This window comes from Leptodactylus fuscus, chromosome 7 (assembly GCF_031893055.1).
Source record: "Leptodactylus fuscus isolate aLepFus1 chromosome 7, aLepFus1.hap2, whole genome shotgun sequence".
Taxonomy (NCBI): Eukaryota; Metazoa; Chordata; class Amphibia; order Anura; family Leptodactylidae; genus Leptodactylus; species Leptodactylus fuscus.
In genome coordinates this window covers 131,835,935-131,859,702 of record NC_134271.1, presented here as the reverse complement: position 1 = coordinate 131,859,702, position 23,768 = coordinate 131,835,935, and the positions used below count along the sequence as shown (strand labels likewise).

General features: G+C 40.6%; 2 protein-coding genes across 2 annotated transcripts; both read left to right on the top strand.

The window, feature by feature from the left end:
• LOC142213334 (olfactory receptor 10G4-like) lies at positions 1–4,543 on the top strand. Its single transcript, XM_075281648.1, has 4 exons — positions 1–52; positions 3,079–3,181; positions 3,263–4,190; positions 4,367–4,543. Exons 1-4 carry the CDS (start codon positions 1–3, stop codon positions 4,541–4,543), a joined length of 1,260 nt encoding a protein of 419 aa, XP_075137749.1.
• Positions 4,544–22,587: 18,044 nt separating this feature from the next.
• On the top strand, positions 22,588–23,535 carry LOC142214509 (olfactory receptor 12D1-like). The gene has a single exon (XM_075283456.1). The coding sequence runs from the start codon at positions 22,588–22,590 to the stop codon at positions 23,533–23,535; it is 948 nt and encodes a 315-aa protein (XP_075139557.1).
• Positions 23,536–23,768: the final 233 nt, after the last annotated feature.

Here is a 23,768-nt window from a genome sequence, read left to right as displayed (position 1 = left end):
ATGACTATTGCGGGTGAAGTAAATGAAGTCCTGGCATCTCAGATATCTGGAGGTGAGTGGATCCTGACTGGGAGGTTCTGGAAATTTCAGCCTCTCTCACCCATTTCTTTTATTTATGGGGGGTGACAGCAGTTCTTCCCTGTATCAGGGCTGTAGCTTTATTGCTAGGTTCAAGGTCTACTTTCTCTCATTTGAGGGCTGCAATAGTCTCCACTTGAATGGAGACCAGGTGAGTTAGAAACCTTGGGGAGGAGAGATAAGATAAGATAATCCTTTAATAGTCCCACCACAGTGAAATTCAGTGTGTTATGGGCAGCATGGATAATACAATAGTAGAAATGCCTCCTGGACTCCACAGGCCCTCAGCCTCCTGAGCAGGTAGAGCCTGCTGTGACCCTTTCTGAGAAGCGCCTCCAGGTGATCAGCCCAGTCCAGCTTATTATTGAGGAGCACACCCAGATACTTGACTATCTTGACTATCTCAATGCCTGCCCCCTGGATGTCCACTGGATTTGGGGCATTCCTGTGCTCACTAAAGTCCACCATCATCTCCTTGGTCTTCCCAGCATTCATTCTGAGGTGGCTCCACTGACACCATTCCACAAAGTCCAGGTTTAAGACTCTGTACCCCCTGTCATCTATGTCAGTGATGAGGCCTACTATTACAGAGTCATCAGAATACTTCTGTAAGTAACAGCTGGATGAGTTGCTCCTAAAGTCAGCAGTGTACAGTGTAAAGAGTAAACGGGCAAGAACTGTACCTTATGGACACACCTATCAAGATATCACCTGACTCAGTAAACCAACTTACCTCAAGCATACACTTGTTAAATAAGAATACTGGAAGACATCCCCAGTGGAAGTGTATGATCATGGAGGTTACTCTACCACCACACTGTGTCAATGTTGTTGAAGACCTGCCACATTACAACATATGTGCAGTAAAGAGAAAACCACAGTGTGAGTATGACATATGTATTTTCTTCACTGATAAAAGAGTGCAGGTGACCTGCAGGGGGCAGCATTTGGGTTGTGGCTCCACGTGGGTCTGGTCTGTAGTAGAGCGCAATGCCGGCCACGTTCAGCGACATAATGTTACTGTCACAGTGCTGAGGACTGTATATCAGCTGTTGTTACATCACAACTGTTCACTCAATGGGAATAATTGGTATATCTACTAATAAAATATATTTTGGCTATTGTTTAGTAGGACATTGAAATATTAAACATTGTGTTACTGTTAAAACAACATGGATACAAAATATCTAGAGAACCCACTAAACATTAATTGTATTGGGACCTGTAGGTCCTCTAGAGTACTGAGTCATTCCTTAGCTGGTCCTTTAGGGTAGTGTATAATTCCTTTGTGTGTCTGTAATGTAGTATAAATTTCAGGTGTAAGGAGTCCCAGCGCTTGTTCCAATGTGAAGACAAAATATAGTTTGTGTGTGAACAATATTTTCATTGATCTCTTGTTTTTTATTTTCTGGTACGTACAGACATTATTATTTATAACTCCAATGTACCAAGTACTGTTTTTATCTCTAGAAGACCTTCAGCTTATATTTGCATTCAATTATATGAAATGTACCAAACGTAAGAACTCTACTCTAAAGGACCTCTCTGCTAAGGTGATTTTCACTAAATCCTTCATATTGCTATATATAACTATGACATGTTATGTGTTACTATGACATGCTGTGCACCATCTTGTCTTTGCACTCACATTTGCCCCTATATTTTTTGGGACTACGGGCCAATAAGTTACTAGCTGATCATCACAACTTTAATTTTATGCATTTTATTATGTGTACTGCTTGTAATAAAAATGGGAAAGACACATTACTAAGTGAGGTGAGGTCCAAAGGTCTTGGAGGAGACACTGGATGTATGTTGAGTCCAATGGAAAGAATCACCTATAAATTCCTATAAATACCTAATATTGGATATTACTGTGCAACCGCTACAGAACTTGAGCTTCTGCCAGCAGGTGCCATGAGTTTTACACTGGGTCCTCATGACTTCTGATAATAAAAAACATTTTGCCACCAGTAAAAGTTAGACCAAGTAGACGTTGCAGAGCAGATGTTACAGACATAGAAGAGAGAGAGAGAAAAGTGCTGAGCTTCAGGCCTGGGACCACAATAGAGCTAATATATTACTCCTGAAAACTTTGAATTAGGGTATGTTCACACGGCAGAATATGGTGCTGATTTTGAGGTGGATTCCTGACATTGCTTTCAAGGAAGCAGGATACAGAAAAAATAATCTTTTCTACGGATTCCTCAGCTGGTTAAGCCACAGAATCTTTGGCACAAGCCACTCCACTGAGTGGCCCATTTATCTGGGGCTAGTTAATGAGTGAAAGCCACTGTGGAATGTCAAAGCCATGGCAGCTAGAGGGGGGAAATGTGGAAAGGAATTTGAGATGGAAGACCGCATCAAGTTCCATTTCTTCTGAACATATGCTAATAGTCAGATACTTACTAGTAAAAGACTAGCACGCTTACACGAGAGTGAGAGAGTCATAGCAGATGGAGAGAATAAGCTTGACACCTACTGATAGACATCTCCATGCAGTCTTCATACTCAGCCATACTATGTAGTATATAACATAGATAAAGTCATCGCAAGACCCTTCTGGAAGTGGCTTATATCCACCACAAGAAGGGGATCGGGCACTGCCCTAGCCTAAGTGTGTCTTTGGTGATATGTGTTGGAGACTCTGGAGAAACCATACACCATAGATGCTTGGCTAGACTCCTCGAAATCAGGTGGTACAAGTCTAAGGTGTATGGACTCTACACATTCTGTTCTAAAGTATTGTACTGTAAATGACCAGTACACTATACTGTATAAGCCACAGCCCTCCATTGGATCAAATTTTTCAAGACCAAAATCCTCCATTTTTTGAGTTATCAAGAATGTTGATATTTTTATTTGAGCTTTGCACTCGGTTCCCTTATATAGATTGTTAAGGTTTATTGGCATTATATAGATTATATTCATTATCATTATTATGGTAAAATTCTGGAACATAAATGTACAATTATAAAGACACTATATTCCTCTTCACAGGTTCTCAAGTTTCTGGATATCTGATATTACATACAGTAGACGTCTCCAAGGTTATTAATAACGGGATAACAAGAGAGTATTCCATAACAACCCCCTCACAAGTGTAATACATGAATATTTTCGCCACGTTGTATCTTCCCAGTGTCTGAGATGCCATATTACTGGAGATTGCTTTGGTGATCAGAATTCATTCTGCGAGGCATGAAGAAATGGGCAATGTGACAGCTTTAGAGGGTTTCATCTTCTTGGGTATCACTGATGAACCAGATCTTCAGATCTTCCTCTTTGTGATATTTCTTGTCTTTTATCTCTTCATCTTATCAGGAAATCTTGGCATTTTTCTTCTCATTACTATTGTCCGGTTTCTTCACAAACCAATGTATTTCTTCTTGGCTAATCTTTCATTTCTGGACATCTTCTACTCAACCACCACTGTTCCCAAGATGCTATCTGGCTTACTGATAGGTTACAAGAGCATATCTTTCTTGGGCTGTATAACACAACTCCACATTTTCCATTTTTTAGCCGGTACTGAGGCCTTTCTTCTAGCTGCCATGTCTTACGATAGATATGTTGCCATTTGTAACCCTCTGAGATATCATGCTCTTATGGGAAGAACATCTTGCATCCATTTGGCTTCCAGCTGTTGGCTTCTTGGCTTTGTACATGCCATAGTGCAAACATTTGGAACGTTCAGGTTGCCATATTGTAACAGGAAGGAAATTGCACATTTCTACTGTGATGTAAAACCTGTTATGAAGCTTGCCTGTGCAGATACCACGGTTAGCGAGATGATAGTGTTTGGAAACTTAGTTGTTGCAGCTGGCGGTACGTTTTTATTGATCATTGTATCTTATATGTTCATTGGAAGACATCTTCTTAACATTCGCTGTGGCCAGGAAAGACAGAAGGCTTTTTTCACTTGCACGTCTCATATCACTGTTGTGTTTTTGTATTTTGTATCATCAATGTGTATGTACCTGGGTCCAAACACACAGGTCTCATTAGATCAAGACAGAATAACTGCCATATTAGTCACAATTATAACTCCTGTATTAAATCCTCTTATTTACACACTGAGAAACAAGGAGATAAAGAGGGCGGTTCAAAGGGTATTGGGTTCAAAGGGTTAAAAAAAAAATCAGTTTCCAAAATTATTCACAATAAAACACATGAGGAGTTGAAATGAACCAGAGCTAAACTTCAATACTTTGTATGGTAGATATTGAAATGACCCTGAAGAAGGACAGAACAACAGATTCAATATAATGATAAATTATTGCCTAAGAAAAGCAATGACCCTTCTGAAACAATTGATGCACTTCGGCGGGGAATTCATCGTGACCATCGTATTGTACACAATCTTGATAACCCCTGTAATAGCAGAGGATTTGTTAAATTCATTACGAGGCACATGGCCTATGCATTTTCAGGGAATCCTTATACCGACATATTGTTGGCATAAACTTCTGACGTCTTTTATACCAAAAAAGTCACATCATAAAAAAGTCACAAACCACCGGTTATTTTTTATTTTTTTGTAAAAAAATAGCATTGATTCTTTGTAGAAGACCCGTCACCAAGTGTTTCTTTCGATATCAATAAAGAATACTTGTTGTTTACGTTGGACTGAAGCGCGGTGATCATCTCTGTTTTCTCCGGTCCTCTTTTGACGTTTACTGACACCAAGGGTGGCACGGATCCTGCAGCTGTACTACTTGGGGTAGGACCCCCCCTATGAAATGGTCCACAGGCACATTGAATGGTTGTAATTTCAACCACTAAAGGTGAGGAGCTTTTACACTCACCCTCCAATTGTTCCAACGGTATTTCACCATATGCAGCTCGGTGCTGTTCTTTGTTTCTTTACCCGTCACCAAGTATAAAATGCTACATAATATATATAATTTGATTTTTGCTGTTTCTCTGAACAGTTTGGTGTTTTTCTTTCAAAAATTCATCCACCCATTCCAAGTGGGCAGAAATCTTTTTATTTTCTCTGAGAAAAGCCCCACTTGGAGAATCAGAGCTATATCTTCCATGGGCCATTGCTCGGGGGCACAGTGAGAAACGATATATATACTTTAGTAACTTGTACTTGGTGACAGATCCTCTTTAATGAATCTATCCCGTTGTGTTTTCTACTTCATTTATGAGTTTTTCACTTATATGCTTTTTACAGCTATTGAAGCATTCTATCTACTCTGGAGTAAGCCGAAATCTTCCATGCATTTGACCTTAAAGTACATCATGCAAGACCGACATGTTCCTATTGCATTCGGTATCCATTCCCTACAAGGCCAAGGAATGGTCTTAGTGGGAACTGGTACTTATTGAACAGTCTTTGTCCCTGCGGGCAGCCTATAAGGTTTCCCTTATTGGTTAAGGCCAGAAGCAATGGGATATTTTTTTTTTTTATTTTTCTGGGGAGATAGTCAATAACAGAACCTTCTGGCAAGAGCAAATACACTCACCGGCCACTTTATTAGGTACACCATGCTAGTAACGGGTTGGACCCCCTTTTGCCTTCAGAACTGCCTCAATTCTTCGTGGCATAGATACAACAAGGTGCTGGAAGCATTCCTCAGAGATTTTGGTCCATATTGACATGATGGCATCACACAGTTGCCGCAGATTTGTCGGCTGCACATCCATGATGCGAATCTCCCGTTCCACCACATCCCAAAGATGCTCTATTGGATTGAGATCTGGTGACTGTGGAGGCCATTGGAGTACAGTGAACTCATTGTCATGTTCAAGAAACCAGTCTGAGATGATTCCAGCTTTATGACATGGTGCATTATCCTGCTGAAAGTAGCCATCAGATGTTGGGTACATTGTGGTCATAAAGGGATGGACATGGTCAGCAACAATACTCAGATAGGCTTTGGCGTTGCAACAATGCTCAATTGGTACCAAGGGGCCCAAAGAGTGCCAAGAAAATATTCCCCACACCATGACACCACCACCACCAGCCTGAACCGTTGATACAAGGCAGGATGGATCCATGCTTTCATGTTGTTGACGCCAAATTCTGACCCTACCATCCGAATGTCGCAGCAGAAATCGAGACTCATCAGACCAGGCAACGTTTTTCCAATCTTCAATTGTCCAATTTCGATGAGCTTGTGCAAATTGTAGCCTCAGTTTCCTGTTCTTAGCTGAAAGGAGTGGCACCCGGTGTGGTCTTCTGCTGCTGTAGCCCATCTGCCTCAAAGTTGGACGTACTGTGCGTTCAGAGATGCTCTTCTGGCTACCTTGGTTGTAATGGGTGGCTATTTGAGTCACTGTTGCCTTTCTATCAGCTCGAACCAGTCTGGCCATTCTCCTCTGACCTCTGGCATCAACAACGCATTTCCGCCCACAGAACTGCCGCTCACTGGATGTTTTTTCTTTTTCGGACCATTCTCTGTAAACCCTAGAGATGGTTGTGCGTGAAAATCCCAGTAGATCAGCAGTTTCTGAAATACTCAGACCAGCCCTTCTGGCACCAACAACCATGCCACGTTCAAAGGCACTCAAATCACCTTTCTTCCCCATACTGATGCTCGGTTTGAACTGCAGGAGATTGTCTTGACCATGTCTACATGCCTAAATGCACTGAGTTGCCGCCATGTGATTGGCTGATTAGAAATTAAGTGTTAACGAGCAGTTGGACAGGTGTACCTAATAAAGTGGCCGGTGAGTGTAGATTTGCCATTAGGAGAAAATCAGGAGGAACCCTCATACACTTAAGTCATAACAGTGTGTTCACCCAATACACATCTAATGTTTATGGATTGTGTTAGACTTTCTAATATAGATTTCTGTACCTTACTCATTTATAATCACCTACTGTTGGCCACAAAATATCCAAGAACACCATCACCGTCACCAAGAACAAACAGATTTACCATTAGGAGAACGGCAGGAGGAACCCTCATGCACATCAGACATAAAACAGTGAATCCATCTGATGCACATCTAATGTTTATGGATTGTGTTAGACTTTCTAATATAGATTTCTGTCCCTTACTCATTTATGATAACCTACTGTTGGTACTGTTGGGCCCACACGGAATTCGTCCTGAGGTTGCTCGAGTTTTCCCTCACCCGGAATTTTTTCATCTTTGACCAGCGGATCTTCCACCAGCTCAGGGGCTGTGCGATGGGCAGTCCTTGTGCGCCATCGTACGCTAATTTGTTCCTGGGCTGGTGGGAGCATTCGCTGGGTCCGGGTGAGGGGGAGGGCGACTGGTTGGGGCGGGTTCACGTGTGGGCTCGTTATATCGACGATATTTTCGTCGTGTGGGAAGGATCCAGAAGTGATTTTGAAACTTTTGTTGGGTCCTTGAATGACAACCACATTGGCCTGCGGTTTACTTTTGAAATTGATCCCGTTAGTTTACCCTTTTTGGATGTGAGGATCTTCAGAGCGTCGGGTGGTGACATAAATACTACAATTTTTCGTAAAACTACAGCCACCAATTCTTTATTGAGGTGGGATAGTCACCACCCGTCGTCTCTGAAGAGGGGGATCCCCAAGGGCCAATTTTTACGGCTGCGACGTAATTGTACTTCCATCCAGGATTTCAAGACCCAAACGGATGATCTCCGTATTAGATTCTTGGCCAGGGGATACCCTGATTCCGTTTTACGGAAAGCTTATCAATTTGCACTCAAAAGTGATCATACTCAGCTCCTTATTCCGAAGCAAAAAAACCCTGATGAGGGCCTGATAAGGCTCATAGCCACATTTGATGGAGCCTCCGGGCCAGTGAGAGATATTATTAACAAGCACTGGGGGATCCTGTTGATGGATCCTGACATCGCTCCAGTGGTAGGATCTAGACCACAGATCACATATCGGAGAGGGCGTAACATTAGGGATCGTGTTGTTAGTAGTCACTTTGTGGGTCAATCAGCACCCCAGAGTTGGCTACCAGTCAAGACAAAAGGTTGCTACAGGTGTAGTGGGTGTGTGGCTTGCCCATATATCGCCTGTGGCAAACAGTTTACGAGTCAGGTTACAGGAGCAAAGTACACTATCCAACATTTTATCAATTGCCGTACTAAAGGTGTGATCTATAGGGCCATCTGTCAATGTGGCCTTGAGTACATTGGCAAAACTATCAGGGAATTTCGTAGACGTGTAGGTGAACACTTAGGTGATATACGACATTCACGAGATACCCCTATTGCGCGACACATCCGTGACGTGCATGCAGGAAATTTCACCGGTTTAAGATTCACGGGCATTGATGTCGTTAAATTTCCAGCACGCAAAGGCGACTGGGATAGATTGGTCACACAGACAGAGACAAAGTGGATCTTTAGGTTACAGACCACACACCCTAGGGGTCTTAATGAACAACTCAGCTTTGCTTCATTCATATAATATTTGGCACTATATGTGTAGTAATTCGACCACTTGGTATGCTATCTTGTAGCTGTTCCTGAATCTTTTAACCAGTTTAAATATTCCTTTGAAATTGGTACTGTCTGGTTAGTAACAATACGGATGGTGCGTTTTTGTACTTTTTATGCATAGGGGATTGTCCCTTTTTGCGCTCAGGCATATTTTCTGCCCCTTATTGATATGGGTCAGTTGTATGAGCCTGTTTTCATGTTTGGCCAGCTGTTAGAACATTGAGGCTGTCCTAGATGCCAAAATTTACCTGAGTTTGGCTTCGTTTCTATGATCGGGATATGCGGCGCTCAGACAATGTAATGCGCATGCGCCCGATTTAGAGTACGAAGGCAGTGAAATCTGGGCATGCGCGACTGTTTTACTTGCCGCGCATGCGCATTTCTGTTTCCTTTAAATGCCCGCATTTGGCGCGTCTCTCCCGAGGGGAAGGGTTTGGACGTACACTGTTCGGCACTCCGTAGTGTTCTGAGGACTGAACTTTAGTTTCACTGTCCTGCCTATCTAACCACTTGTTATTAGTGTGGTATGAATGTGACTGAGTCACTAGCCTTAGTGACTGTCTGTTCCCCTGATGGGCTAATATATACATATGCCCATATGTTTATGTGTGCGGTTTATTAGCAACCTTGTTATTTACCCCTGATGAGTGTGTGTGTTACTGCCACTTATGCACCACGAAACATGCATGTTGGGTATGTCATCTTTAGTTGTAATTAACTCTTTATAGCACATTTTTTCAAATCTCTGTCCAGGAGGGCGTGTATAGGGACATCCTAATACCAGGGCAAGGTTCCGGTCGGGGCACTGGCCATTTAGGGAGGTGACCCCGTGTTAGGCTTAGGGGTATACAGCTCCCTCCCTGTCTTATAGTCTAGGGACATTTTTCTTTTCTTTATTGTCTCAAACACTTTCATCAGGACGGAGACTTCTTCCCTGGATTGTTTTTAAAGTAGTTCCAGGTCATCCACTACAAAGAGGTGAGTCACCAATTGGTTTAATTTCATTTTGGGACCGCCGTGTCCAGATATGTGGTGATTGAGTTGGACTTATTGTCTTATGTGGGTATTTCTATGTATTCATGCTATCTTAGTATTTTAACCGACTTATTAAAGGTTATGTTTTATTAGTTCTATTATTCCAATTGCTCCTATTTGGATTACATGTAGTGTGGCGAGCATAGTGCTTATTTTGACTTTAGTAGTTGTACTTTAACCTACTGTTGGCCACAAAATATCCTAGTACCATGTTTTTGTCTGTTTACATTACTTAAGGAATAGACAATGTTAATTAGAAGAAAATAAAATTTCTACACTCCTGTTTCGTTTCAGGTTTGGATTGTTCAGCCCAAAGATTTGTTTCGGGTGGAATAAATTTTGGTAAAAGCAGAATTGAAATTAATACATTCTGGGGTCTCTTTAGACTCCAGAGTATAATAGGTGGCGACCTAGGGAAGATGTCAAAATTTATACCTGCCTTGGAGTCTGAATTGACCCCAGTGTATAAAAATTTTAATTTCAGTTCATGGGTGACGAAATCCCCACCCCCAAAGTTTCAGGTTCAGGGCAAACCTCAAACTTTTAGAATATTTGAATTGAATCCACCATCTTTACTTATAATGTTGCGTACATTTTTAAATATGGGGCTGTTCAGATACATCATTGATAAAGAGACTGATAAAAGGAGCACAAAATGTTCGCATAAGATATTTATCCATATCTTAGCTATAATTATAGTAAATCCATTGTAGAATGGTCTTGATATAAGTAAATGCTTTTCTGATTTAAAGGATCTGACCTAATGTACTCATTAGCATAAATAAAATAAGACTAAGGATTCAACCCTCAGTACTTTTGTGAAATCTCTATATGTGCATTTATTCTATTATCACTATCATTGACAGTCATAGACTTCAGTTGTGGTACGATGTCTCCTCCAACAGTTCATGGGGGCTCGTCCGGGATTCCCCTCATGCCCTGATCTATTAAAGTAATAGTGTTCCCCATATAAGTGATGCTATTACCTGGGGAGCATTATTATGGTAATAATGGCCTAATAATGCCACCCTCAGGTGATAGTCCTCTCCCCACAAACTGTTCAGTCTGCTCAGATCTGTATAATTATATTGTACTTACAGATCCCTAATACAATGCCCAGGACCTGACAGAATGTGTGCAACTTCTATTCTACTCCTAGAACCATGACTCCTACTATATTGTACCTTTCAGACCAGTGAGGAGAATGGAAGATGCACACATCTTGTGTGCCAGAACACTGTTTGCTTTTAACCCTCTTCCTGGCTCTATACCCTTAGAAACTCTGTGATCTGCTGCCTGAGGTGAAATGCTCCTATTACCTCATGGCAGATGTGACTCTGAATATACTATACCCAATACACATAATTTGACTCTCAACACCTGTCACCTGGACAAAAATTCTATTACACAGCTGTAGTCTAGCCGTATAACATCTTATATTGTATCCACATAATTTTATATTAATCCAAGACTTTTTACTTTGTGACAAGCTGTTGGGAACTGTGTGGGCACCATGTGTCACAGTAAGATGTGGTTGGAATATTGCTTCCTTTAACACCATTACTTATATACAGTATCTAATACATATGTAACCACTGTGTAAGGGTAATGTGAGATTGAATGAGAGAAATCAATACTATAACTGTATGCTGTAACTGAGGTTACTGACGTTAATAAGAGGCATTGAAGATTCCAAAGATTCCAAAAATTTTATAATCTAGGAAGTCATCTAGGAGTCCTCCTTTTTATAGACTATCCCTGGCAGAATCCGCCAAACCGTGCACAGGCTATGCCAGGCAAATCCCATGCAAAGCTCTATAGTGTCCCGAAGTGTGAGGTGAAGGCTCATTTTGTGCAGGGACAGTTTGTCTGACAATTGCTACATATATAGGCATAACTGGGAGTTCCTGGGTCTCAATGCATAATCTTTAGAGATGAGCGAGTAGTGAAATATTCGAGATTCAATATTCGTTTCGAGTAGCCCCTCAATATTCGACTACTCGAATTGAATAGAACTTACCAAGTCCATGAGTGAGGGTCGGGCTGGATTCTCCAAGAAGTCTTCTCCGTGCAGCGTCCCCGCGGCGTCTTCCGGCTCTGAATTCACTCTGCCAGGCATTGGGCCTGGGCAGAGCCGACTGCGCATGCCCGTGCTACAAGAAAATGGCCGCTTACAGTCAAAGCGGCCATTTTCTTGTAGCACAAATACTACTCGCTCATCTCTAATAATCTTTAATTGGGACCCTACTTGTCTTGCTCCCTGCACTATACCTCCATGTATTGTTGTGTCGTATATGTTTTATACTGTTATGGAGGCCCTAGAATACAACTGACATGTGCCTGTGCTGAATGAGCTTCAGTCTGTACCACATGGTAAAAACCATCGATCTACTGCATGTAGAGTGACAACAACTGCAAGAATTTATAATAGGATTTCTTACATATGTTATACCATCTTACCACTTTAACAGCCCAAAATTGCTAGAAATCTATCACCCATTAACAGTTTACTCACTTCTATACTACTAGTATCATATACGATACAGTACCTATTTTATAGTAGGTCAATGTGATAAAAGTTTAATACTCAACATACTCAGAAAATATGTTAATGGAGAACCTGTATACAAATTATCTAGAGAACCCACAAAATATTAGCTATTATGGGACCTGTTGATCCTTTAGGGCTACTGTGCAATTCCTTAGTTGGTCCTCTAGGGGTACTGTGTAATTCCTTAGTTGGTCCTTTAGGGTACTGTGTAATTCCTTTGTGTGTCCAACATGTAACATAAATTTGTGGATGCGAAAAGAACCAGTCTTTATGCCGAAGCAAAGTCCCAAACACTGTATATGCGCATGTACTGTGGACAATATTTTCTTTGAGCTCTTCCTAATTTTTCCTGGTAAGTATATATGTTTTTTTTTTAATTTTAATTATTATTATTCAATAATGCCTTCCTTTTAAAACCCCTTAGCTGACATTTACATTCAGTAATAGGATGAATTTTTTAACAGGGTTTTAAGAGAGTTAAATATTGCATCTACCATCCTCCACCATTACCACAATCTTTGTATGGGCCATTTATATACTTACACAAATACATAATCTCCCCAAATAATAGAGAGAGAAATTCTTTTCACTTTTCTACAAAACCTGCGATAACGGAGGTCTCTGTGCTTATCACTTATCAGCTGTGATTTTTTTTACTTTTTTTTTTTTTTTTACATCCAAGCCTTCATTTATATAAATCCCTACCCATAAATTCTGAACACAATATTATTTTTAACTCAATGACACAATTGACCCACTCACCTCTCTGGATGGCTAAGGACTTTTTTCTTGACTACAACATTACATTACTTTGACCATGGATTAAAATCTATGACCACCTCCTTATTTTTTAAAGGTTCAATGGAAGGTAATCACCTCCAAGGCCAAAAATTTGGCCAAGTGTAGTAGCCTTCTTATGGCTTGTTCCTTGTTTCTTCCTGTTTCTAAAAAGGTGTGTGTTCCTCTTCTGTTTGGTGTTGACCTGGCTTGTTTGTCGGTGGCATCTTCTTGTCTGCTGCCATCTTTGACCTCTGCCTGCATTCCACCTACAAGCATGCTCATTGTATTTTTCTCCATTTTTGGTTGTTGGGAACAGTTGACTGGAAAGACCATCAATATGAAAATCCTGGAAAAAACCCAGTTAGCTTTCCATATGATAGAATAGATTTTTTTTGTTTTTAACCCCTTCCCGCCGATGGAATTTTTTGATTTTCGTTTTTCATTTTTGACTCCCCTCCTTCTAAACTTTTCTCCGCTCCCAGAGCCATATGAGGTCTTAATTTTTGCGGGACAAATTTTTCTTCATGATGCTGCCATTAATTATTCTATATAATGTACTGGGAAGCAGGAAAAAAATTCAGAATGGGGTCGCCTATATTCTGTGTTTCGGTACGGTTCCAGGGATACCAAATTTATATGGTTTTATTTACATTTTGACCCCTAAAAAAAATTCCAAAACTGTGTTAAAAAAATTTTTTTTCTAAAAGTTGCCATATTCCGATGGCCGTAACTTTTTTATACGTAAGTGTCCGGGGATGCATAGGGCGTCTTTTTTTGCGGGGCCGGGTGTACTTTTTAGTTCTACCATTTTTGGGAAATGTTATTGCTTTGATCACTTTTTATTCAAATTTTTATCAGAATCAAAACAGTGAAAAAACGGCGGTTTGGCACTTTCGACTATTTTTCCCGCTACGGCGTTTACCGAACAGGAAAAATATTTTTATAGATTTGTAGAGCGGGCGATTTCGGACGCGGGGATACCTAACATGTATATGTTTCACAGTTTTTAACTACTTTTATATGTGTTCTAGGGAAAGGGGGGTGATTTGAACTTTTAATTCTTTTTATAGTTTTTATAATTTTTTTTAACTTTTTTTTTTTTTTTTTTTGCATTTATTAGACCCCCTAGGGGTGTTGAACCCTAGGGGGTCTGATCACTAATGCAATGCATTACAATGTTAATGCATAGCAATGCATTGCAAAAAAGCATCCTTTCTTTTGCAGGCTGTATAGACCAGCCTGCAAAAGAGAGGATTTGCAGACAAGCCTGGGAGCCTGTACAAGGCTCCCGGCTGTCATGGCAACGGGACGTCAGCCCTGGAGCATGCTCCAGGAGCCGGCGATCCCGGCCAAAATGGCGGCGCCCATGCGCCGCCGGGAAAATGGCGCCTCTGGCGCCTTTGACAGCAGCGCCGGAGGGGTTAATGCCTCCAATCGGTCCGGGGACCAATCGGAGGCATGAGAGCCGGTTGTCTACTGCTTAAAGCAGTAGACACCCGGCGTTTATGGCGGCCGCCCGGCTCCCGGGCGGTCGCCATAGTTACAGACCCGACATGCGCCATACTATTACGGCGCATGTCGGGAAGGGGTTAAAGAAATGTACAAATAATGAATGTGCAAACTTTTTGGATTATTATTAATAATAAATATTGTGACTAGTTTTATTAGTCATTGGTAGGAAACCTGTTGCCACATATACTCGTATATTGTTTTTGTGCTCAGTTAGTGAATGCAATATGTAGTAAGGAAGAAATTCACTGATGGATTCCCCGGTAAGTAGCTTATCTTCCCCAGGCAAAAAGGACTAGGCAAGTAAAATCAACCCTCTGAATTTTAGTATATATTTCATGAGATGTGAGAAATATTCTGGAGGACCTAAACACCTTACATGCTCAAACTCTTCAAAATCAATGGGGGTTTGTCCAATACAAATTTTTACACTTGGCTTTGCTCATTTTGATCTACAGTACCGTACAGTAGTGCTCACCCCATGTGGTGGCCTAAGGAAAGGAACCAGGACGTCACAGGTGATGTATGTGAGAGACATCCTGGGTCCTTTCTTTAGGCTGCTGACTGGCATTAATGGTCATGTGCAACAAGATATTGAGCAGGAGCAAGCCCCAAGCACGGAGTATATGAAAGAGCCAGGGATAGAGGAAAGTATGTTTTTTTTTTTAATTCATATTTAATATTAATTACAGTGCTACTATGTCTTTTGCAAGATGTGGGGGAACAGCTGATGGCCATACATTTTAGATGCTTGACTGAACTTCTCAAAATCAGGCGATTTTCTGATACAAATCTAATGTGTAGAGTACTCTATAGTCTCTATATAATATAAGCCACAGCCCACACTTCCACTGCTACAACCATCTTGCAATTTATTGGATCAAAGCATTTATCAATTTTTCAAGACCAAAATTTTCCAGTTTTTCAAGATATCAAGAACGCTGGTATTTTTGTTGGATTTGTTAGCTTTTTACTCGGTTCTATAAAACAGTCTTTTAAGGTTTATTGGTAGTTCGTAGAGTGTATTCATTATCATTTTGTATTACAAAGTGATAATATAAATTCTGGAACATAAATGTAAGACTATAAAAGCAATATATCCAACATACTCATCATATAATACCAGGCAATCTGATATTACATACGGTAAGTCTCGTCAAGGGCTTTCATACCTGGCTAATATTGGGGGATTCGCCAAAAATGTATTTAAAGTCCTATAATTTTTCCACGTTGTATCTTCCCGGTGTCTGAGATTCGATATTTCTAGAGCTTGCTTTGCCACTTAAGGTTCTTAGGTGATCTTTAAATCATGTGAAAATTATAATAGACAATTTGACATCAATAGAGAGTTTCAACCTTTTGGGTATCACTGATGAACCAAAGCTTTGGAACTTTCTCTTTGTGACATTTCTCATATTTTATATCTTCGTCTTAACAGGAAATCTCATTGTTACTGATCGGTCTCTTTATAAACCAATGTGTTTCTTCTTGGGTAATAAAGGAGCTCTGGTGACCTCTCGGTCATTATGAGAGGCATGCCGGAGAAAATAGAGAACATGACATCTATAGAAGGTTTCATCCTTTTGGGTATCACTGATGATCCAAATCTTCAGGTCTTCTTCTTCGTGATATTTCTCGTGTTTTATCTATTCATCTTATCAGGAAATCTCACCATTGTTCTTCTCATTGTTATTGTCCAGTCTCTTTACCAGCCAATGTATTTCTTCTTGGCTAATCTTTCATTTTTGGACATCTTCTCCTCAACCACCGCTGTACCCAAGATGCTATCTGGCTTACTTATAGGTGACAAGACGATATCTTTCTTTGGTTGTGTAGCACAACTCCACTTCACCCACTTTTTGGGGGGCACCGAGGCTTTTATTTTGACTGCAATGTCTTACGATAGATATGTTGCTATATGTAACCCTCTACGATATCATGTCCTTATGGGAAGAACATTGTGCATCCAGTTGGCTTCCAGCTGTTGGCTTCTTGGCTTTGTACACGCCATAGTGCAAACAATTATCACATTCCGGTTGCCTTATTGTAACAGGAGGCAAGTTACACTTTTCTACTGTGATGTAAAACCTGTTATGAAGCTTGCCTGTGCAGATACCAAGTCTAGTGAGCTTTTAGCATTGGGCAACTTAGGTATTGTAGCTGGCAGTACATTTTCATTGATCCTTGCATCTTATATGTACATTGGTAGGCATCTTCTGAATATTCGGTGTCATCAGGAAAGACGTAAGGCCTTTTTCACTTGTACGTCTCACATTACTGTTGTTTCTTTGTATATTGGTACAGCAATGTGTATGTACCTTGGTCCAACCTCACAGAACTCCATAGATCAAGACAGAATAACAGCCATATTAGTCACAGTTATTACTCCTGTATTAAATCCTCTTATTTATACACTGAGAAACAAGGAGATTAAGAGGGCGGCCCAAAGGCTAATGGCTCGGAAACTATAATCTCCAAAAATATTAATAAGAAAAAAAGTAACAGCTGAAATCAACCAAATGAAACCTTCAATCGTTGAAAGAACCCTGAGGAAGGGCAGAACATCAGATTCAATGTAGCAATAAACTGTTGCCTAAGAAACACTAAATCCCTTGATGTAATGATGCTACTCTGAGGGGTTTTTTTTCAATGTATTTATAAGTTTTCTTTACACATTTATTAGTTTTATGTGAAATGATAAATTAAGATAATAGATCGTTAGCCATAACTTATAAACAACATAGCACAATTGCACAAAAACTCACCAGTATGGCCCTGTACAGTGAAATACACATAATGTATACATAAGTACAAATACAATGAACATCTCCAAGTGTGCTTCTATCACTCTCTAGCTATTATCACTATAATTATGCCCCAGAGACCTTAGTATACCTTGCCTGCTCCATAAGTTCAGGGGGCTCATCCGGGATCCTTCTCAATCACCCATGTAGACCCAGTGCAGGTGGTGGGTGACTGAAGGTACTACCTGACATCAGCTGACAGTCTCTCAGCCAATATGACATATGCTGATGTCATATATACTATATAAGGTGCTGTAAGCATGATCACAAGGCAGTACACCAAAGGCACACTGATAGGGAATGTAGATTGTGAGCCCTATATGGGACAGTGACGGTCAATGTCTGTAAAGCGCTGCGGAATATGATGACACTATATAAGTAAGCATAATAAATAAATAATAAATAAATTACATATTAGTCGTTGACATATCCTCACTCCGGGACGCAGTTGCCACTGCTGCCTTCTGTAATACCACCATTACCTCAGTCCTTGACTTTGTGCCCCCCTTCACAAAATTCAGAGCCTGACCAATCAATATGCATGCCTGGCACACTGGCCTGACTAAAAAAACTGAGACGTACCTTGCGGGTTGCAGAACACCTCTGGAAGAAAAAACACTCACAGGAGGACTTTAACAGGTATAGAGAGGTAGTTCTCACTTTCAAGAGTGCACTCACATTTGCAAAGCAGATCTTCTTCACCACACTCATATCTGCCCTATCCTGCAACCCCAAACAGCTATTCACCACCTTCTACTCCCTTCTGTGTCCCCTGTGCCCTCTCAGACATCACTTATCTCAGTTGATGACTTTTCCTGTTATTTCAAAAGCAAAATTAACACTATCAGAGACAGTTTCACCCTATAACCCCAACAACCACTCTACTCAACTGCTTTGTGCGCTTCATCTTGTTTCTCTACCATCACTGATTAAAAGCTCTCCACTAGGGTTGAGCCGATCCTGACTTTTCAGGATCGATTTTAAAATCCGATTTCCGATCATTTTTCATTCGAACCCAATCTCGATCCCAATTCCCATTATTTACACCTGAAACTACAAAGATGCTAGTCCATGCCCTCATAATCTCCCATTTAGATTATAGTAACACCCTTCTCCATGGCCCCCGAGCGAATACTCTCACCCTTCTCCAGTCTACTTTAAACTGTGCTGCTCGCTTAATACACCTCTCCCTCAGCTACTGTTAATGGCTACTGTTAAATATCCTTGAAGTTGGGGGAGATAGTTGTGCCACGTGTTGTAGGCCTTATCCACGATAGGAAGGAGTCAGCTTGTTATAAATCAGTGTAAGGGTTTATTAATATCTTGAAGGAAAACACAGGAACAGGGAAAGTGTCCAAATAACACAAATATCAGTCAATTGTCAATAGCTTACATCTTCAGAGAAGTTAAATCATCTGGATATCTTGTAGTTACAGCTTGATTCATGCTTGTCATCTGGTTGGTGGACTTGGGCTGGTTACGACGTCCATGGATGTCCATCTGCCTGGACCACCCACCCTGGTGTTCCCAAAGACAGACCTCCTGGTCTTCCCCTCGTCTTCCCCAAAGACAGACCCAGACATGTGTATTTCTTACTCATTTATATTCATGAGAGGGGGTGTTACCTTCCATCTTGTAGCTATGTAAGGAGATTTCTAAAATGGTGTACTCTAACCGCACCCATGTTCCCAGAATATAAGACTATGATGTCAGTAGAGTGTTAACCCCATGTCTGCTAGAGAATATTGTAAACATAATATTTAACAGCTACCCATTTCCCAGCAAATAGATTTCAAAATACTAACACTAACATACAAAGCCATCCAGACCTGTCCTCTCCATATATCCCTGACCTAATCTCCCGCTACCTGCCCACACATAACCTCAGATCCTCCAAAGACCTCCTACTCCGCTTTGCTCTTATCCACTCTTCACACAACCATATCCAAGACACATAAGACTGACCCCCACAACCACAGACTTCAAGAAGGCCCTGAAGACTCACCTATTCAGGAAGGCCTACAACCTCCAATAACACTACTGTCACTACACCGCCATCTGTACAGCCTCCCCCCTCACCTTCTGTCTCTATCCCTCTTCCCTCATAGAATGTAAGCCCTCATGGGCAGGGCCCTCTATCCCACTGTGCCAGTTGGTCACTATTAGTATTATATTTGTTTGTGTATTTTGTAAACCCTCAAATGTAAAACACCATGGAATTCATGGTGCTCTATAAATAATAATAATAATAATAATAATAATCATCATCATCATCATCAATCCAGCATGTATGAGACCAGCTGGGATTGACAGCTTTGTCGACCTATGAGTGTGCAGGATCTACAAACCCAACTGACTTTTATCTTACATCCAGGTTATAGACATCCCAACACGCTACTAGAACCCCCTTTCAGTTGTACAGCTCTAATATTGTAATCACTTACATATATCATATTTACAGTTACCCATAGAAAGTTTCACTCGACCACTACAAATCTGTCTTGGCTAGGGTTGAGCGATCGTGTTCGGAAAAGATCGGATTCCGATCGGCGATCGAGAAAATTTCACGATCGCCATCGGAATTCCGAACACGATCTTTTTATGTGGGATCGAGATTGGTCATTTATCCCACAATGCTTTGCTTAGCCTTAACACTGAGTATGCGCTGTATATTCAGTGTGAAGGCTCCGCTGTAGTTCCATAGGAATGAATGGAAGCAGCCGACACACAGCCTTAACCCCCTGCGCGCCGGCTGCCTTCATTCATTCGACTGGAAGGCTAAACTAAATCTCTAGCAGCTACTTACCTCTAGAGATGGCTGCTCCAGTGCCCTCCTTCTTCTTGCCTTGCTGCCCCGCCTCACAGGTTAGTGACGTCTCCTCTCCCAGTACCCACCCACACTCTCCTAACCTGGCAGGGAGGGGGCAGCGAAGGAAAAAAAGCAGCATGGAGCAGCAGCGAGGCGAAGAATGAAGGCACGGGGCGCAGGACCGGCCATCTCTGGAGGTAAGTGGACACTAGGGGGTAGGATTGCTTTTAAAATCCGATCTCCGATTAATAAAAAAATCCCATTGACTTGCATTGGGATCGGAATTGGGATCGAGATCGGGTTCGAATGAAAAATGATTGGAAATCGGATTTTAAAATTGATGCTGAAAAGTCAAGATCAGCTCAACCCTAGTCTTGGCGCATTATTTTGTTGGTCAATGAGTGTATCTGTAGCTCTTATACTTTTCTTATAACTCTTACAATAACGTCACTCTTTCTTCTGTATGAAATACATATTAGTCTCCTTATTTTCATTAATGTTATTTGTTGCTTCAACATAATTTCCAAAGGGACTTTATTATATATATAATTAGTCTCCAAGGATAAAATCATCTTCTATATAAATGACTAGGAATCTTCTAATAAATTAGGAGGAATAACATCTTCTGGTGTGAAGGTTCAGGATTTTAAGGTAATATTATCTAGTCCTTTGTTTAGACTGTTCTAGTATTGAGGACTTATTCTAAGGACCGGTTGTAAATATTGTTTAGCCTTGAAAGCTCCTTTAATAGTTCACACACCTACAGATACACATACACATATTACAATATGCCCAGTCAATCTTCTCATGTGTTTGGATTTAGGACCTTAGTCATGTCATTAAGGTTAGGGGTCAGGTAGCTCTCAGGTTGTGGATTTACAAGTAGGGTGCACATTCCACGAGGGGCTGACCACCTCCCCATATATTAGTAGTTAAATAAAATGGTAGAACTGCAAGGTTATTCATAATTTTTTTTTTTCATAGTAATTAAATTTATTAAACCCTTCGTCAGGCACAAGATAACAATATAGAGGATCAATCGAATGTGGCCCGGGCTTTCGACTAAAGTGGAGTTCCTGTAAATCAGTCTCATCGGGTCCGCCAGGCGATGGACCCCGGTAACTTACACATCTTTACAGGACTGTCCAATAACAGACCGAATTACTTGAAATTCCCATACCATTGGGACATTCTTCTGACTTCTAACCAGCCATGCGAAGCTGTCTTGGCCATATTATGTACTATTGCCTCTCCGGCTGAGAATGCTTGTCTTTGTGCCAGCAGGCGGAACCCATGAGACTCATTTACAGGAACTCCACTATAATTGATCCTTTTTATTGTTTTCTTGTTGCCTGACGAAGGGTTTTAGTAGCACCCGATACAATTTAATAAATTAGTTAAGAACCATAACCTTCTGGAGTACAGTCCTACCTTTTTATTTATCTTCGTTATGTTACCGGCATGTCAGAAGAAGTCCTGTGCCCCTTCCGGCCAAGATTTATATACTACAATATCTGAAATAATACAGCAGTTAGTAAATCATGGTAAAACTGAGAGCGTGAGAATATGAAGGTGACGGCATCAGAAACATGGAGAGCAGTCAATATACACCTAGGGAAATCTCCATTAATATCCGATTGTTTTCTCTTCAAGGCAGGTGGATGTGTATGTGGTAACCTAAAGTGGCTGCTGGAATCATACTTATCTCTTCCATAACCAATGTAAATATTATACTTTGTATGTTCCTTTTAGACATCATTAGGTATTGCTTGTGTATATGAACATCAATAACCTTGAATGGACCCATCACCAGACCTTTGCCCTTTGGGTTCCCTTTCCCCGTACTGTGGACCTTACTGATTGATACTCACTTCTAAGGTAACGTTTTAGTTGATGATTTTGCTACTTATTATATCATGTTATACTTATTTAGCAGTACTTAACAAGAATAGAATAGTGAAATGTATGTATTTTCAAGATGGCTTGACCAAGGTCCAAAATTGTTAATTGACATGTGGACTGTCCAACGTTCTTATGAATAAAGAGTCATTCATCAACTTTGGAGAGTATGGAGAGCTCTGTACACATTTTGATCTATATTGGCCATCTACTGCAAACACTAAAACATCCCAAAGGTCTGTGATTCTCTTTGCTGCTAGATAACTGGTACTAGTGGGCAACATCAACCAACGTGGAGAAGAAGTGTCAACATTTGACTTTCGACTTGAGCATTCTAGAATGTCATTTTGACCAGTTCTGGATGAAAATTCTTTAGATGTAGGTAGAGACAGTATGTGTGACTTTGTACCCTAGTATATCAAAAATTGCCTTCTTTTTTTATGAAAATCTTACTTTTCTAACAATATTGGCGTTCATGGCACTAGAATTTTGGAAAATTTCAACTACATAGAGAATTGTTATTTTATATGACCATGTGATTTTTTGTAAATGAAGAAAACCAACAAATTGCTAACAATAATTTTTTGCAAATGGATGTTGTACAATAAAGACTAAGAACATTAACTGGTTAACATAAAATATTGCAATAAATACTGAAGATCAATGTCTGAATATGGTTGGAAATCATCAGTTGTTCGTAGAGATATAGTGAAATGGAGACAGACAATGTGACCTTTATAGAAGGTTTCATCCTTTTGGGTATCACCGATGAACCGGATCTTCAGATCTTCCTCTTCGTGATCTTTCTCATGTTTTATCTTTTCAATTTATCAGGAAATCTCAGCATTGTTCTTCTCATAGTTACTGACCGATCTCTTTACAAACCAATGTATTTCTTCTTGGCTAATCTTTCATTCCTGGACATCTTCTACTCAACCACCACTGTACCCAAGATGCTATCTGGCTTACTTATAGGTGACAAGATGATATCCATCTTTGGGTGTATAGCACAGCTCCACTTTTTCCACTTTTTGGGGAGCACTGAAGCTCTTCTTCTGACTTCCATGTCTTATGATAGATATGTTGCCATTTGTAACCCTCTAAGATACCACGTCCTTATGGGAAGAACATCTTGTATCCAGTTGGCTTCCAGCTGTTGGCTCATTGGATTTCTATATTCAGTATGTCAAACAATTATAACGTTTAGGTTGCCTTATTGTAACAAAAGGCAAGTTACAAATTTCTATTGTGACATAAAACCTATTATGAAGCTTGCCTGTGCAGATACCAAGCAAGGTGAGCTCCTGGTATCGGGTATTTTTGCTCTTGTGTCTGTCAGTACGTTTTCACTGATCATTGTGTCCTATATGTACATTGGAAGGCATCTTCTGAACATTCGGTCCAGTCGAGATAGATGGAAGGCCTTCTCTACTTGTACGTCTCACATCACTGTTGTCGTTTTGTATATTGGAACAGCAATGTTTATGTACCTGAGTCCATCCACACAGAACTCACTAGAACAAGACCGAATAAGTGCCATATTGGTGACTATTGTTACTCCGGCAGCAAATCCTCTTATTTATACATTGAGGAACAAAGATGTTAGGAGGGCGGTTGAAAGGTTATTGGCTCAAAAACAACATTGTGCAAAATTGTATTGACTTCATGTATGGCAGTCAAAGTATTCAGCTAACCTGGACATGGGTAGAGATTAAGATCATTTAATCAAATATTAAATACTAGCTGGTACCCGCAACTTCGTCTGCGGTGATTGTAGCAGTGGGTATATACAGGTGCGGGTAAGGTTTTCGTACTGTGTATAAGGTATGGGATATGAAATTGTAACTTTGTATCTTGTTTTTGCTATAATTCAGAGAATACGTGAGACTTTTGT